This window comes from Oncorhynchus tshawytscha, linkage group LG24 (assembly GCF_018296145.1).
Source record: "Oncorhynchus tshawytscha isolate Ot180627B linkage group LG24, Otsh_v2.0, whole genome shotgun sequence".
NCBI lineage: Eukaryota > Metazoa > Chordata > Actinopteri > Salmoniformes > Salmonidae > Oncorhynchus > Oncorhynchus tshawytscha.
Window position 1 is genome coordinate 30,027,507 of NC_056452.1, and position 17,672 is coordinate 30,045,178.

A 17,672-nucleotide genomic window follows, 5' to 3' on the forward strand; every position below is an offset into this window, starting at 1 on the left:
GTCTGTTGGTGCTGTATAGATTAGGTCTGTTGGTGCTGTATAGATTAGTCTGTTGGTGCTGTATAGATTAGGTGTAGTCTGTTGGTGCTGTATAGATTAGGTGTAGTCTGTTGTGTAGTCTGTTGGTGCTGTATAGATTAGGTGTAGTCTGTTGGTGCTGTATAGATTAGGTGTAGTCTGTTGGTGCTGTATAGATTAGGTGTAGTCTGTTGGTGCTGTATAGATTAGGTGTAGTCTGTTGGTGCTGTATAGATTAGGTGTAGTCTGTTGGTGTCTGTTGTGCTGTAGATTAGGTGTAGTCTGTTGGTGCTGTATAGATTAGGTGTAGTCTGTTGGTGCTGTATAGATTAGGTGTAGTCTGTTGGTGCTGTATAGATTAGGTGTAGTCTGTTGGTGCTGTATAGATTATGTAGTCTGTTGGTGCTGTATAGATTAGGTGTAGTCTGTTGGTGCTGTATAGATTAGGTGTAGTCTGTTGGTCTGTTGGTGCTGTATAGATTAGGTGTAGTCTGTTGGTGCTGTATAGATTAGGTGTAGTCTGTTGGTGCTGTATAGATTAGGTGTAGTCTGTTGGTGCTGTATAGATTAGGTGTAGTCTGTTGGTGCTGTATAGATTAGGTGTAGTCTGTTGGTGCTGTATAGATTAGGTGTAGTCTGTTGTACCAGGTCTGTTGGTGCTGTATAGATTAGGTGTAGTCTGTTGGTGCTGTATAGATTAGGTGTAGTCTGTTGGTGCTGTATAGATTAGGTGTAGTCTGTTGGTGCTGTATAGATTAGGTGTAGTCTGTTGGTGCTGTATAGATTAGGTGTAGTCTGTTGGTGCTGTATAGATTAGGTGTAGTCTGTTGGTGCTGTATAGATTAGGTGTAGTCTGTTGGTGTTGTATAGATTAGGTGTAGTCTGTTGGTGCTGTATAGATTAGGTGTAGTCTGTTGGTGCTGTATAGATTATGGTGTAGTCTGTTGGTGTTGTATAGATTAGGTGTAGTCTGTTGGTGCTGTATAGATTAGGTGTAGTCTGTTGGTGCTGTATAGATTAGGTGTAGTCTGTTGTGCTGTATAGATTAGGTGTAGTCTGTTGGTGCTGTATAGTTAGGTTAGGTGTAGTCTGTTGGTGCTGTATAGATTAGGTGTAGTCTGTTGGTGCTGTATAGATCTGTTGGTGCTGTATAGTTAGTCTGTTGGTGCTGTATAGATTAGGTTGTCTGTTGGTGCTGTATAGATTAGGTGTAGTCTGTTGGTGCTGTATAGATTGTTGGTTAGGTAGTCTGTTGTACCAGGTCTGTTGGTGCTGTATAGATTAGGTGTAGGTGTAGTCTGTTGGTGCTGTATAGATTAGGTGTAGTCTGTTGGTGCTGTATAGATTAGGTGTAGTCTGTTGGTGCTGTATAGATTAGGTGTAGTCTGTTGGTGCTGTATAGATTAGGTGTAGTCTGTTGGTGCTGTATAGATTAGGTGTAGTCTGTTGTACCAGGTCTGTTGGTGCTGTATAGATTAGGTGTAGTCTGTTGGTGCTGTATAGATTAGGTGTAGTCTGTTGGTGCTGTATAGATTAGGTGTAGTCTGTTGGTGCTGTATAGATTAGGTGTAGTCTGTTGGTGCTGTATAGATTAGGTGTAGTCTGTTGTCTCAGGTATGTTGGTGCTGTATAGATTAGGTGTAGTCTGTTGGTGCTGTATAGATTAGGTGTAGTCTGTTGGTGTTGTATAGATTAGGTGTAGTCTGTTGGTGCTGTATAGATTAGGTGTAGTCTGTTGGTGCTGTATAGATTAGGTGTAGTCTGTTGGTGCTGTATAGATTAGGTGTAGTCTGTTGTCCCAGGTCTGTTGGTGCTGTATAGATTAGGTGTAGTCTGTTGGTGCTGTATAGATTAGGTGTAGTCTGTTGGTGCTGTATAGATTAGGTGTAGTCTGTTGGTGTTGTATAGATTAGGTGTAGTCTGTTGTCCCAGGTCTGTTGGTGCTGTATAGATTAGGTGTAGTCTGTTGGTGCTGTATAGATTAGGTGTAGTCTGTTGGTGCTGTATAGATTAGGTGTAGTCTGTTGGTGCTGTATAGATTAGGTGTAGTCTGTTGTACCAGGTCTGTTGGTGTTGTATAGATTAGGTGTAGCCTGTTGGTGTTGTATAGATTAGGTGTAGTCTGTTGGTGTTGTATAGATTAGGTGTAGTCTGTTGGTGCTGTATAGATTAGGTGTAGTCTGTTTGTGCTGTATAGATTAGGTGTAGTCTGTTGGTGCTGTATAGATTAGGTGTAGTCTGTTGGTGCTGTATAGATTAGGTGTAGTCTGTTGGTGTTGTATAGATTAGGTGTAGTCTGTTGGTGTTGTATAGATTAGGTGTAGTCTGTTGGTGCTGTATAGATTAGGTGTAGTCTGTTGGTGCTGTATAGATTAGGTGTAGTCTGTTGGTGTTGTATAGATTAGGTGTAGTCTGTTGGTGCTGTATAGATTAGGTGTAGTCTGTTGTCCCAGGTCTGTTGGTGCTGTATAGATTAGGTGTAGTCTGTTGGTGCTGTATAGATTAGGTGTAGTCTGTTGGTGCTGTATAGATTAGGTGTAGTCTGTTGGTGCTGTATAGATTAGGTGTAGTCTGTTGGTGCTGTATAGATTAGGTGTAGTCTGTTGTCCCAGGTCTGTTGGTGCTGTATAGATTAGGTGTAGTCTGTTGGTGCTGTATAGATTAGGTGTAGTCTGTTGGTGCTGTATAGATTAGGTGTAGTCTGTTGTCCCAGGTCTGTTGGTGCTGTATAGATTAGGTGTAGTCTGTTGGTGTTGTATAGATTAGGTGTAGTCTGTTGGTGCTGTATAGATTAGGTGTAGTCTGTTGGTGCTGTATAGATTAGGTGTAGTCTGTTGGTGCTGTATGGATTACGTGTAGTCTATGGCTCAGGTCTGTTGGTGCTGTATAGACTAGGTGTAGTCTGTTGGTGTTGTATAGATTAGGTGTAGTAGGTTGTCCCAGGTCTGTTGGTGCTGTATAGATTAGGTGTAGTCTGTTGGTGCTGTAAAGATTAGGTGTAGTCTGTTGTACCAGGTCTGTTGGTGCTGTATAGATTAGGTGTAGTCTGTTGGTGTTGTATAGATTAGGTGTAGTCTGTTGGTGCTGTATAGATTAGGTGTAGTCTGTTGGTGTTGTATAGATTAGGTGTAGTCTGTTGTCCCAGGTCTGTTGGTGCTGTATAGATTAGGTGTAGTCTGTTGGTGCTGTATAGATTAGGTGTAGTCTGTTGGTGTTGTATAGATTAGGTGTAGTCTGTTGGTGTTGTATAGATTAGGTGTAGTCTGTTGGTGCTGTATAGATTAGGTGTAGTCTGTTGGTGCTGTATAGATTAGGTGTAGTCTGTTGGTGCTGTATAGATTAGGTGTAGTCTGTTGGTGCTGTATAGATTAGGTGTAGTCTGTTGGTGCTGTATAGATTAGGTGTAGTCTGTTGGTGCTGTATAGATTAGGTGTAGTCTGTTGGTGCTGTATAGATTAGGTGTAGTCTGTTGGTGCTGTATAGATTCTGTGTAGTCTGTTGGTGTTGTATAGATTAGGTGTAGTCTGTTGGTGTTGTATAGATTAGTGTATATAGATTAGGTGTAGTCTGTTGTCCCAGGTCTGTTGGTGCTGTATAGATTAGGTGTAGTCTGTTGGTGCTGTATAGATTAGGTGTAGTCTGTTGGTGCTGTATAGATTAGGTGTAGTCTGTTGGTGCTGTATAGATTAGGTGTAGTCTGTTGGTGTTGTATAGATTGTAGGTGTTGGTGCTGTATAGATTAGGTGTAGTCTGTTGGTGCTGTATAGATTAGGTGTAGTCTGTTGGTGTTGTATAGATTAGGTGTAGTCTGTTGGTGTTGTATAGATTAGGTGTAGTCTGTTGGTGCTGTATAGATTAGGTGTAGTCTGTTGGTGCTGTATAGATTAGGTGTAGTCTGTTGGTGCTGTATAGATTATGTGTAGTCTGTTGGTGTTGTATAGATTAGGTGTAGTCTGTTGGTGTTGTATTAGATGTTGGTGTGTATAGATTAGGTGTAGTCTGTTGGTGCTGTATAGATAGTCTGTTGGTGCTGTATAGATTAGGTGTAGTCTGTTGTCTCTGTTGGTGCTGTATAGATTAGGTGTAGTCTGTTGGTGCTGTATAGATTAGGTGTAGTCTGTTGGTGCTGTATAGATTAGGTGTAGTCTGTTGGTGCTGTATAGATTAGGTGTAGTCTGTTGGTGCTGTATAGATTAGGTGTAGTCTGTTGGTGCTGTATAGATTAGGTGTAGTCTGTTGGTGTTGTATAGATTAGGTGTAGTCTGTTGGTGCTGTATAGATTAGGTGTAGTCTGTTGGTGCTGTATAGATTAGGTGTAGTCTGTTGGTGCTGTATAGATTAGGTGTAGTCTGTTGGTGCTGTATAGATTAGGTGTAGTCTGTTGTCCCAGGTCTGTTGGTGCTGTATAGATTAGGTGTAGTCTGTTGGTGCTGTATAGATTAGGTGTAGTCTGTTGGTGCTGTATAGATTAGGTGTAGTCTGTTTGTGTTGTATAGATTAGGTGTAGTCTGTTGGTGTTGTATAGATTAGGTGTAGTCTGTTGGTGCTGTATAGATTAGGTGTAGTCTGTTGGTGTTGTATAGATTAGGTGTAGTCTGTTGGTGTTGTATAGATTAGGTGTAGTCTGTTGGTGCTGTATAGATTAGGTGTAGTCTGTTGTCCCAGGTCTGTTGGTGCTGTATAGATTAGGTGTAGTCTGTTGTCCCAGGTCTGTTGGTGCTGTATAGATTAGGTGTAGTCTGTTGGTGTTGTATAGATTAGGTGTAGTCCGTTGGTGTTGTATAGATTAGGTGCAGTCTTTTGGTGTTGTATATATTAGGTGTAATCTGTTGGTGCTGTATAGATTAGGTGTAGTCTGTTGGTGCTGTATAGATTAGGTGTAGTCTGTTGGTGCTGTATAGATTAGGTGTAGTCTGTTGGTGCTGTATAGATTAGGTGTAGTCTGTTGGTGTTGTATAGATTAGGTGTAGTCTGTTGGTGTTGGTTAGTGTAGTGTTGATTAGGTGTAGTCTGTTGGTGTTGTATAGATTAGGTGTAGTCTGTTGGTGCTGTATAGGTTAGTCTGTTGTCCCAGTCTGTTGGTGCTGTATAGATTAGTAGTCTGTTGGTGCTGTATAGATTAGGTGTAGTCTGTTGATTAGGTGTAGTCTGTTGGTGCTGTATAGATTAGGTGTAGTCTGTTGGTGCTGTATAGATTAGGTGTAGTCTGTTGGTGTTGTATAGATTAGGTGTAGTCTGTTGGTGCTGTATAGATTAGGTGTAGTCTGTTGTCCCAGGTCTGTTGGTGCTGTATAGATTAGGTGTAGTCTGTTGTCCCAGGTCTGTTGGTGCTGTATAGATTAGGTGTAGTCTGTTGGTGTTGTATAGATTAGGTGCAGTCTTTTGGTGTTGTATATATTAGGTGTAATCTGTTGGTGCTGTATAGATTGTTTAATCTGTTGGTGCTGTGTATAGATTAGGTGTAGTCTGTTGGTGTTGTATAGATTAGGTGTAGTCTGTTGGTGCTGTATAGATTAGGTGTAGTCTGTTGGTGCTGTATAGATTAGGTGTAGTCTGTTGGTCTGTTGGTGCTGTATAGATTAGGTGTAGTCTGTTGGTGCTGTATAGATTAGGTGTAGTCTGTTGGTGCTGTATAGATTAGGTGTAGTCTGTTGGTGCCAGGTGTAGTTGGTGCTGTATAGATTAGGTGTAGTCTGTTGGTGTTGTATAGATTAGGTGTAGTCTGTTGGTGCTGTATAGATTAGGTGTAGTCTGTTGGTGCTGTGTAGTCTGTTGGTGCTGTATAGTTAGGTGTAGTCTGTTGGTGCTGTATAGATTAGGTGTAGTCTGTTGGTGCTGTATAGATTAGGTGTAGTCTGTTGGTGCTGTATAGATTAGGTGTAGTCTGTTGGTGCTGTATAGATTAGGTGTAGTCTGTTGGTGCTGTATAGATTAGGTGTAGTCTGTTGGTGCTGTATAGATTAGGTGTAGTCTGTTGGTGCTGTATAGATTAGGTGTAGTCTGTTGGTGCTGTATAGATTAGGTGTAGTCTGTTGGTGCTGTATAGATTAGGTGTAGTCTGTTGGTGCTGTATAGATTAGGTGTAGTCTGTTGGTGCTGTATAGATTAGGTGTAGTCTGTTGTCCCATGTCTGTTGGTGCTGTATAGATTAGGTGTAGTCTGTTGGTGCTGTATAGATTAGGTGTAGTCTGTTGGTCCTGTATAGATTAGGTGTAGTCTGTGTTGGTGCTGTATAGATTAGGTGTAGTCTGTTGGTGCTGTATAGATTAGGTGTAGTCTGTTGGTGCTGTATAGATTACAGACACCTGTTAGATTAGTTGTAGTCTGTTGTCCCAGGTCTGTTGGTGCTGTATAGATTAGGTGTAGTCTGTTGGTGCTGTATAGATTAGGTGTAGTCTGTTGGTGCTGTATAGATTAGGTGTAGTCTGTTGGTGCTGTATAGATTAGGTGTAGTCTGTTGTCCCATGTCTGTTGGTGCTGTATAGATTAGGTGTAGTCTGTTGGTGCTGTATAGATTAGGTGTAGTCTGTTGTCCCATGTCTGTTGGTGCTGTATAGATTAGGTGTAGTCTGTTGGTGCTGTATAGATTAGGTGTAGTCTGTTGGTGCTGTATAGATTAGGTGTAGTCTGTTGTCCCAGGTCTGTTGGTGCTGTATAGATTAGGTGTAGTCTGTTGGTGCTGTATAGATTAGGTGTAGTCTGTTGGTGCTGTATAGATTAAGTGTAGTCTGTTGGTGCTGTATAGATTAGGTGTAGTCTGTTGTCCCAGGTCTGTTGGTGCTGTATAGATTAGGTGTAGTCTGTTGGTGCTGTATAGATTAGGTGTAGTCTGTTGGTGCTGTATAGATTAGGTGTAGTCTGTTGGTGCTGTATAGATTAGGTGTAGTCTGTTGGTACTGTATAGATTAGGTGTAGTCTGTTGGTGCTGTATAGATTAGGTGTAGTCTGTTGGTGCTGTATAGATTAGGTGTAGTCTGTTGGTGCTGTATAGATTAGGTGTAGTCTGTTGGTGCTGTATAGATTAGGTGTAGTCTGTTGTCCCAGGTCTGTTGGTGCTGTATAGATTAGGTGTAGTCTGTTGGTGTTGTATAGATTAGGTGTAGTCTGTTGGTCTGTATAGATTAGGTGTAGGTCTGTTGATTAGTGTCTGTTTGCTGTAGATTAGGTGTAGTCTGTTGGTGCTGTATAGATTAGGTGTAGTCTGTTGTCCCAGGTCTGTTGGTGCTGTATAGATTAGGTGTAGTCTGTTGGTGCTGTATAGATTAGGTGTAGTCTGTTGGTGCTGTATAGATTAGGTGTAGTCTGTTGGTGCTGTATAGATTAGGTGTAGTCTGTTGGTGTTGTATAGATTAGGTGTAGTCTGTTGGTGTTGTATAGATTAGGTGTAGTCTGTTGGTGTTGTATAGATTAGGTGTAGTCTGTTGTCCCAGGTCTGTTGGTGTTGTTTAGATTAGGTGTAGTATGTTGTCCCAGGTCTGTTGGTGCTGTATAGATTAGGTGTAGTCTGTTGGTGCTGTATAGATTAGGTGTAGTCTGTTGGTGCTGTATAGATTAGGTATAGTCTGTTGGTGTTGTTTAGATTAGGTGTAGTCTCAAATCAAAGCAAATCAAAGTTTATTTGTCACGTGCGCCTAGTACAACAGGTGTAGTAGACCTGCTTTACTTACAGGCTCTAACCAATGGTGCCAAAAAAAAGTTATGTGTGTGTGTGTGTGCGTAGGTAGGTAGATAAGTAAAGAAATAAAACAACAGTAGAAAGAAAAAAAGAGTAGCAAGGCTCCATACAGACACCTGTTAGTAGAGGCTCCATACAGACACCTGTTAGTAGCAAGGCTCCATACAGACACCTGTTAGTAGAGGCTCCATACAGACACCTGTTAGTAGCAAGGCTCCATACAGACACCTGTTAGTAGCAAGGCTCCATACAGACACCTGTTAGTAGCAAGGCTCCATACAGACACCTGTTAGTAGCAAGGCTCCATACAGACACCTGTTAGTAGAGGCTCCATACAGACACCTGTTAGTAGAGGCTCTATACAGACACCTGTTAGTAGAGGCTCCATACAGACACCTGTTAGTAGAGGCTCCAAGGACTGTTAGTAGAAGGCCATACAGACACCTGTTAGTAGCAAGGCTCTATACAGACACCTGTTAGTAGCAAGGCTCTATACAGACACCTGTTAGTAGCAAGGCTCTATAGGACACCTGTTAGTCTATACAGACACCTGTTAGTAGCAAGGCTCCATACAGACACCTGTTAGTAGCAAGGCTCCATACAGACACCTGTTAGTAGCAAGGCTCTATACAGACACCTGTTAGTAGAGGCTCCATACAGACACCTGTTAGTAGCAAGGCTCTATACAGACACCTGTTAGTAGCAAGGCTCTATACAGACACCTGTTAGTAGAGGCTCCATACAGACACCTGTTAGTAGAGGCTCCATACAGACACCTGTTAGTAGCAAGGCTCCATACAGACACCTGTAGTAGCAAGGCTCCATACAGACACTTGTTAGTAGCAAGGCTCCATACAGACACATGTTTGTAGCAAGGCTCTATACAGACACCTGTTAGTAGCAAGGCCCTATACAGACACCTGTTAGTAGCAAGGCTCTATACAGACACCTGTTAGTAGCAAGGCCCTATACAGACACCTGTTAGTAGCAAGGCTCTATACAGACACATGTTAGTAGCAAGGCTCCATACAGACACCTGTTAGTAATAAGGCTCTATACAGACACCTGTTAGTAGCAAGGCTCTATACAGACACGTGTTAGTCATAAGGCTCTATACAGACACCTGTTAGGCAGGCTGATTGAGGTAGTATGTACATGTAGGTATCGTTAAAGTGACTATGCAGATATGATGAACAGAGGGTAGCAGCAGCGTAAAAGAGGGGCTGGGGGGAGGCACACAATGCAAATAGTCCGGGTAGAAGAGAGAACAGTCTAAGACTGGGGGTGGCTGGGGTCTTTTGTCCCAGGTCTGTTGGTGCTGAATAGCCAACTCCTATGCATAAACAACGATGGTAGGAATTGGCTTTACAGCACAAGAAGATCTGAGATCACAGGGTACGTTACTAGGTCTGCAAACTCAATTACAACCATCCTCAACAACACAACCCCTGTTTATAATGTCCCTAAAGTTTCATTAAACACTTGAAGACAGAGAGCTGACATGGGTGAACGTAAGCATTATTTACATATTAGGCTTCTTAAAACCTCTTAAACGGAAAGACGCCATATTTGGAGACCCTATGTGATTTTGTTTTTATTCCGTTCAGTCTGGTGTGAGAACGATAGCCTTTATCTGCAAAATCAAAGTGTCTGCAGAAAGTTGAGTATCTTGGCTCTTGATCGGTGCCCTCAAATCTTTGGTGTGACTTATTACCATATATGGGCATACAAACGTATAAGGGGTGGAGGGGGTGTGTAAATTATAAAATTATAAAATGTGTTGTTTGAACCCTGGATGCTAATTGGTTGATAGCAGGGCGTTATTCGCCACAATTCCGGGATAATACCTATTAACAGTTCCATTTGATTTATCAATGCGCATTCACTGTCCCATAGCCCAGCCAGGCAATTTACAAACTGAATCTCCCCTTAGCATTTAGACAATATTTCCCCATGCTACTTACCCTAGCATTGGGGTTTGTCTAAACGTTGCGGTCTGCCTCTCCGACCTGCGCAATATGTTTATTTGTTTGTAATCTCTCCACCGTAACATGCATATGAACGTAACGAGTGACAGCTTCTCTGGGCAAGGCACATTTAATTTATCAGGATCATTATAATAGGATATATCCAAGGAAATGGCAATAGAAAATAAGAGTGGGAAAAGAAACTAGTGAAAATACACGCAGGTCATTTCATCTGCTTCATGTGATTATGTGTTAGCTTTCGCAAGCAAAGGGAGAAGTAGCCTAGCTAGCCTCGATAGCTATCCTATGGACTCGCTAATCATCTGGTTGTTGCCTATTTATAAAAATCATTATTTCTTATTTCTTGTCTCTCGTCAGTATTTTACCTCTGCTAGCTAGCTACACGTCAATGATTTATTTAGCATAGTAACTACCGACCAGCCTGTTCGGCTAGCAACTTCAGAAATAACAACTGGCTTTCGCCCAAACTATATAATCTGGTGGAAGGATGAAATAAAAACAAATTTACTCAGTAAAATAACATTAATGAAAACCTGTTGTTAATCTTTTTTTTTAATGTGTTGGCAGCCATTTTACAAAAGCAGTAAGGCCATCGAATCCGGATTTATCGTGACAGACACCCTCCTTAGTTTCGCCTCGGGCCTAAGAACAGCCCTTAAATCGGGAGTTATTCATACGATAGTTCCCGGGTTCTCATGCCTTATTGATTCGTCTGTCTTCTCAACTTGGGCTTTAGATGAATGTGTCTCAGTGGCAGCCAGGGATACATAGGGAGGGCAGAGAGGCTTCCATGTCTTGGCCTGGAGGACCAGTTCAGTCGGCCTGTCCCTGGTACAACTGCTGCCACTCTAGTTTGGTGACTAGCCTGGGGCTGATGGGTACTGTAGTCAGACCTGTCTAGCCTGGGGCTGATGGATACTGTAGTCAGACCTGTCTAGTTTGGTGCTGATGGGTACTGTAGTCAGACCTGTCTAGTTTGGTGCTGATGGGTACTGTAGTCAGACCTGTATAGTTCGGTGCTGATGGGTACTGAAGTCAGACCTGTCTAGTTTGGTGCTGCTGGGTACTGTAGTCAGACCTATCTAGCCTGGTGCTGATGGGTAATGTAGTCAGATCAGACCTAGCCTGGTGCTGCTGGGTACTGTAGTCGGACCTGTCTAGTTTGGTGCTGATAGGTACTGTAGTCAGACCTGTCTAGCCTGGGGCTGATGAGTACTGTAGTCAGACCTGTCTAGCCTGGTGATGATGGGTACTGTAGTCAGACCTGTATAGTTCGGTGCTGATGGGTAATGTAGTCAGACCTGTATAGTTCGGTGCTGATGGGTACTGTAGTCAGGCCTGTCTAGCCTGGTGATGATGGGTACTGTAGTCAGACCTGTATAGTTCGGTGATGATGGGTACTGTAGTCAGACCTGTCTAGTTTGGTGCTGATGGGTACTGTAGTCAGACCTGTCTAGTTTGGTGCTGATGGGTACTGTAGTCAGACCTGTATAGTTCGGTGCTGATGGGTACTGAAGTCAGACCTGTCTAGTTTGGTGCTGCTGGGTACTGTAGTCAGACCTGTCTAGCCTGGTGCTGATGGGTAATGTAGTCAGATCAGACCTAGCCTGGTGCTGCTGGGTACTGTAGTCAGACCTGTCTAGTTTGGTGCTGATAGGTACTGTAGTCAGACCTGTCTAGCCTGGGGCTGATGAGTACTGTAGTCAGACCTGTCTAGCCTGGTGATGATGGGTACTGTAGTCAGACCTGTATAGTTCGGTGCTGATGGGTAATGTAGTCAGACCTGTATAGTTCGGTGCTGATGGGTACTGAAGTCAGACCTGTCTAGTTTGGTGCTGCTGGGTACTGTAGTCAGACCTGTCTAGCCTGGTGCTGATGGGTAATGTAGTCAGACCTGTCTAGCCTGGTGATGATGGGTACTGTAGTCAGACCTGTCTAGCCTGGTGATGATGGGTACTGTAGTCAGACCTGTCTAGCCTGGTGATGATGGGTACTGTAGTCAGACCTGTATAGTGCGGTGCTGCTGGGTACTGTAGTCAGACCTGTCTAGCCTGGTGATGATGGGTACTGTAGTCAGACCTGTCTAGCCTGGTGCTGCTGGGTACTGTAGTCAGACCTGTTAGGCTGGTGCTGATGGGTACTGTAGTCAGACCTGTATAGCCTGGTGCTGATGGGTACTGTAGTCAGACCTGTCTAGTTTGGTGCTGATGGGTAATGTAGTCAGACCTGTCTAGTTTGGTGCTGATGGGTACTGTAGTCAGACCTGTCTAGTTTGGTGCTGATGGGTAATATAGTCAGACCTGTCTAGTTTGGTGCTGATGGGTAATGTAGTCAGACCTGTCTAGTTTGGTGCTGATGGGTAATGTAGTCAGACCTGTCTAGTTTGGTGCTGATGGGTACTGTAGTCAGACCTGTCTAGTTTGGTGCTGATGGGTACTGTAGTCAGACCTGTCTAGTTTGGTGCTGATGGGTACTGTAGTCAGACCTGTCTAGTTTGGTGCTGATGGGTAATGTAGTCAGACCTGTCTAGTTTGGTGCTGATGGGTATTGTAGTTAGACCTGTCTAGCCTGGTGATGATGGGTACTGTAGTCAGACCTGTCTAGCCTGGTGCTGCTGGGTACTGTAGTCAGACCTGTCATTCTGGCTCTGCCTTGGCTGGGACAGAGACCTAGCCTGGTGATATAGACAGTCCCTGTGGACAGAGACCTAGCCTGGTAATATAGACAGTCCCTGTGGACAGAGACCTAGCCTGGTAATATAGACAGTCCATGTGGACAGAGACCTAGCCTGGTAATATAGCCAGTCCCTGTGGACAGAGACCTAGCCTGGTAATATAGACAGTCCATGTGGACAGAGACCTAGCCTGGTAATATAGACAGTCCCTGTGGACAGAGACCTAGCCTGGTAATATAGACAGTCCATGTGGACAGAGACCTAGCCTGGTAATATAGACAGTCCCTGTGGACAGAGACCTAGCCTGGTAATAAAGACAGTCCCTGTGGACAGAGACCTAGCCTGGTGATATATCCATTCCCAGTAGAACACCATGCTTGAGGCCTCCGTACAAACCATCCAGTCCCTGCAGGGGGAAGCCATGGCCATCTATGCCTGCCTCCTAGGGCTACTCAACCACTTGAGATGTATAAACCAGCCCCATGACCTCGTCCTTGTCACTAATACCCCAAACTGCCTCTTCCCATCCAGTCCAATCAGTGACAGCTGTACTGCTACGTTTCCCACGGTAACCCCTGGCCATTCCGTGTGAGCTGGGCTGGTGCCACGCAATATCGCTCCAAAATAAAATGCATTTATTAATTAAATACATTAGCTGGGTTTGTGTGCCAGCAGAGCAGGGCAGCGCATGGGGTAATCAGGCCCTGGAGTGGTCCCCTGCCCTCCTCCGCTAATCACTGCCTGTGTGTGTGTGTGTGTGTGTGTGTGTGTGTGTGTGTGTGTGTGTGTGTGTGTGTGTGTGTGTGTGTGTGTGTGTGTGCGTGTGTGTGTGTGTGTGTGTGTGTGTGTGTGTGTGTGCGTGCGTGTGTGCGTGCGTGTGTGTGTGTGCGTGTGTGCGTGTGCGTGTGCGTGTGTGTGTGCGTGTGTGTGTGTGTGCGTGTGCGTGTGTGCGTGTGTGTGTGTGTGTGTGTGTGTGTGTGTGTGTGTCCAGACTGCCCTCAGCCTCCCTGTCCCCCGCCTGCATGCCCCTGGCTACTGTTATGTTTAATTAAGATTTTAATTAATTGGGTTACGGGTTTATTACTGTACTGTATGGGGGATATTACTGTATTGTGTTATTACTGTATGGGGGTTATTACTGTATGGGGGTTATTACTGTACTGTATGGGGGATATTACTGTATTGGGTTATTACTGTATGGGGGTTATTACTGTACTGTATGGGGTTATTACTGTACTGTACGGGGTTATTACTGTACTGTATGGGGGTTATTACTATACTGCATGGGGATATTACTGTACTGTATGGGGATATTACTGTACTGTACGGGATTATTACTGTACTGTATGGGGGTTATTACTGTACTGTATGGGGGATATTACTGTATTGGGTTATTACTGTATGGGGGTTATTACTGTACTGTATGGGGTTATTACTGTACTGTACGGGGTTATTACTGTACTGTATGGGGGTTATTACTATACTGCATGGGGATATTACTGTACTGTATGGGGATATTACTGTACTGTACGGGATTATTACTGTACTGTATGGGGGGTTATTACTGTACTGCATGGGGATATTACTGTACTGTATGGGGTTATTACTGTATGGGGCTTATTACTGTATGGGGGTTATTACTGTACTGTGTGGGGGTTATTACTGTACTGTATGGAGGTAATTACTGTATGGGTGTTATTAGTGTATGGGGTTATTACTGTACCGTATGGGAGTTATTACTGTATGGGGGTTATTACTGTATGGGGTTATTACTGTACTGTATGGGGGTTATTACTGTATGGGGTTATTACTGTACTGTATGGGGGTTATTACTGTATGGGGTTATTACTGTATGGGGTTATTACTGTACTGTATGGGGGTTATTACTGTATGGGGGTTATTACTGTATGTGGGTTATTACTGTAAGGGGTTATTACTGTACTTTATGGGGGTCATTACTGTACTGTATGGGGGTTATTACTGTATAGGGTTATTACTGCACTGTATGGGGGTTATTACTGTACTGTATGGGGGTTATTACTGTATGTATGGGGGTTATTACTGTATGGGGTTATTACTGTATGGAGTTATTACTGTACTGTATGGGGGTTATTACTGTATGGGGGTTATTACTGTATGGGGGGTATTACTGTTGGCCAGGGTAGTGGACTACTGTTGGCCAGGGTAGTGGACTACTGTTGGCCAGGGTAGTGGACTACTGTTGACCAGGGTCTATAGGGTAGTGGACTACTGTAGACCAGGGTAGTGGACTACTGTTGACCAGAGTCTATAGGGTAGTGGACTACTGTTGACCAGGGTCTATAGGGTAGTGGACTACTGTAGACCAGGGTAGTGGACTACTGTTGACCAGAGTCTATAGGGTAGTGGACTACTGTTGACAGGGTAGTGGACTGCTATTGACCAGGGTCTATGGGGTAGTGGACTACTGTTGACCAGGGTAGTGGACTACTGTTGACCAGGGTCTATAGGGTAATGGACTACTGTAGACCAGGGTCTATAGGGTAGTGGATTACTGTAGACCACTAGCCGTTTGGCCAGTGGAGACTAGAGAGTGGCCTGTTGGCTAGTGGAGACTAGAGAGTAGCCTGTTGACCAGTGGAGACTAGAGAGTAGCCTGTTGGCTAGTGGAGACTAGAGAGTAGCCTGTTGGCCAGTGGAGACTAGAGAGTAGCCTGTTGGCCAGTGGAGACTAGAGGGTAGCCTGTTGGCCAGTGGAGACTAGAGAGTAGCCGTTTGGGCAGTGGAGACTAGAAGGTAGCCTGTTGACCAGTGGAGACTAGAGAGTAGCCTGTTGGCTAGTGGAGACTATAGGGTAGCCTGTTGGCCATTAGAGACTAGAGAGTAGCCTGTTGGCCAGTAGAGCCTAGAGAGTAGCCTGTTGGCCAGTAGAGACTAGAGAGTAGCCTGTTGGCCAGTAGAGACTAGAGCAGCCTGTTGGCCAGTGGAGACTAGAGAGTAGCCTGTTGGCTAGTAGAGACTAGAGTAGCCTGTTGGCCTGTAGAGACTAGAGTAGCCTGTTGGCCAGTAGAGACTAGAGTAGCCTGTTGGCCAGTAGAGACTAGAGTAGCCTGTTGGCCAGTAGAGACTAGAGAGTAGCCTGTTGGCCAGTAGAGACTAGAGTAGCCTGTTGGCCAGTGGAGACTAGAGAGTAGCCTGTTGGCCAGTAGAGACTAGAGAAACCTGTTGGCCAGTAGAGACTAGAGCGTAACCTGTTGGCCAGTAGAGATTAGAGAGTAGCCTGTTGGCCAGTAGAGACTAGAGTAGCCTGTTGGCCAGTGGAGACTAGAGTAGCCTGTTGGCCAGTAGAGACTAGAGTAACCTATTGGCCAGTAGAGACTAGAGTAGCCGGTTGGCCAGTAGAGACTAGAGTAGCCTGTTGGCCAGTAGAGACTAGAGTAGCCTGTTGGCCAGTAGAGACTAGAGTAGCCTGTTGGCCAGTAGAGACTAGAGAGTAGCCTGTTGGCCAGTAGAGACTAGAGTAGCCTGTTGGCCAGTGGAGACTAGAGAGTAGCCTGTTGGCTAGTAGAGACTAGAGAAACCTGTTGGCCAGTAGAGACTAGAGCGTAACCTGTTGGCCAGTAGAGATTAGAGAGTAGCCTGTTGGCCAGTAGAGACTAGAGTAGCCTGTTGGCCAGTAGAGACTAGAGTAACCTATTGGCCAGTAGAGACTAGAGTAAACGGTTGGCCAGTAGAGACTAGAGTAACCTATTGGCCAGTGGAGACTAGAGAGTAGCCGGTTGGCCAGTTGGCCAGATAGGCAGTGGAGAGAAAATATAAGACACACCATATAAAACACACGTCATAGCACAGGGGTAACCCAACCAAGAATACCTCATACAATAATGGCAGAGCATTTTAACGGCAACTTCATAGAAACAATTGACAAGAAAGAACCCAGTCATCAACAATAGAGGATTTAAAATAATCTGTGTTACCTCCCAGTGGAGGAGTGCAGGGGGGTATGATTGGGTGTCGGGAGGGTTTGTTCATACACAAAAGAAAGGCCTTAAAATGTCCAAAAAGTGCTTGCAGTTGCATTGTCTGTCCGTCTGACACACCTGATGGTTTGTTGGTTTGTGTTTCAAAGCTTTGCGACAATGTTGCTTTTACTCCATGCACATAATGACAGGAGCGGACCCAAAAGATTACAACCACGACCTATCGCCGGTAACACCTCCGATCGACTTAAAAACACTTTACACAACTAAGCACGCTTAAAATAAACAAGACTTCTGCAGAGTTGCACATACTGTCCAACTGCCATGCCAACCGAGAGCTCCACGCGCCACACAGAGAGCAGCAAGAGCTCTTAATCTCCTACTTCCTGACTGCTGATGCGCTCTTAAAGTGGCAGCGCGCTCTTAAAGTGGCAGGGCGCTCTTAAAGTGGCAGCGCGCTCTTAAAGTGGCAGGGCGCTCTTAAAGTGGCAGCGTGCTCTTAAAGTGGCAGGGCGCTCTTAAAGTGGCAGCGCGCTCTTAAAGTGGCAGGGTGCTCTTAAAGTGGCAGGGCGCTCTTAAAGTGGCAGGGCGCTCTTAAAGTGGCAGCGCGCTCTTAAAGTGGCAGGGCACTCTTAAAGTGGCAGGGCGCTCTTAAAGTGGCAGAGCGCTCTTAAAGTGGCAGGGTGCTCTTAAAGTGGCAGCGCACGCTGAATGTTCCGTGCAGGATTTCGCCACACACGCTGAACATTGTTTCAATCTGGTTTAGCCAGGCTAGATGATAAAGACCCACCTTTCCGACCAGTGCCGGTATGTTCATAGAGTTGGTAGCAAAGCCCATGCCGAAGATCATGGAGGACTCTACCCCCAGGAAGGTGGCTACAAGCTGTTCCAACTCCTCATGAATAGCCAGGTTACCTGGACAGAGAAATGAGAAAGAGAAACAAAAATAAAATTCATATCCATTTCCTGTCACTGTTTGCTGCTGTTTCAAGTGATCAATTTGATTGCTCTTACAGTCAGTCCGAAACTAAGAAAAAAAGGGTTCTACCTGGAACCCAAAAAGTTTCTACCTGAAACCCAAATGGGTTCTTCAGATGACCCCGTAAGAGAACCCTTTTGGGTTCCAGGTTGAAACTTTTTGGGTTCCAGGTAAAACCCTGGAAACAAAAAAGATTATTCAAAGGGTTTTGATAAGGGGACAGCCAGAGAACCCCTTTAAGCCTCTAAATAATACATTTAATTCCCCCTACGAGTGTAATTCCCTCCTTACTCCTTCCCCTTGGCCCTAATGTCAGAAGGTCCTGGACAGGTGGAAGCACTGTAGTAGTGGAGCTTCTAACATATTGTTTCCACTTTTC

General features: G+C 44.6%; 1 protein-coding gene across 2 annotated transcripts in view; it reads right to left on the reverse strand.

Annotated features, from left to right (window-relative positions):
* sptlc3 (serine palmitoyltransferase, long chain base subunit 3) overlaps positions 1 to 17,672 on the reverse strand; it is a 113,999-nt gene that overhangs the window by 41,713 nt on the left and 54,614 nt on the right. For both annotated transcript variants that reach the window (XM_042305647.1, XM_042305648.1), the window contains one exon: positions 17,105 to 17,229. In XM_042305647.1, the coding sequence (XP_042161581.1) occupies positions 17,105 to 17,229 (125 nt within the window). The remainder of the gene's footprint in view (positions 1 to 17,104; positions 17,230 to 17,672) is intronic.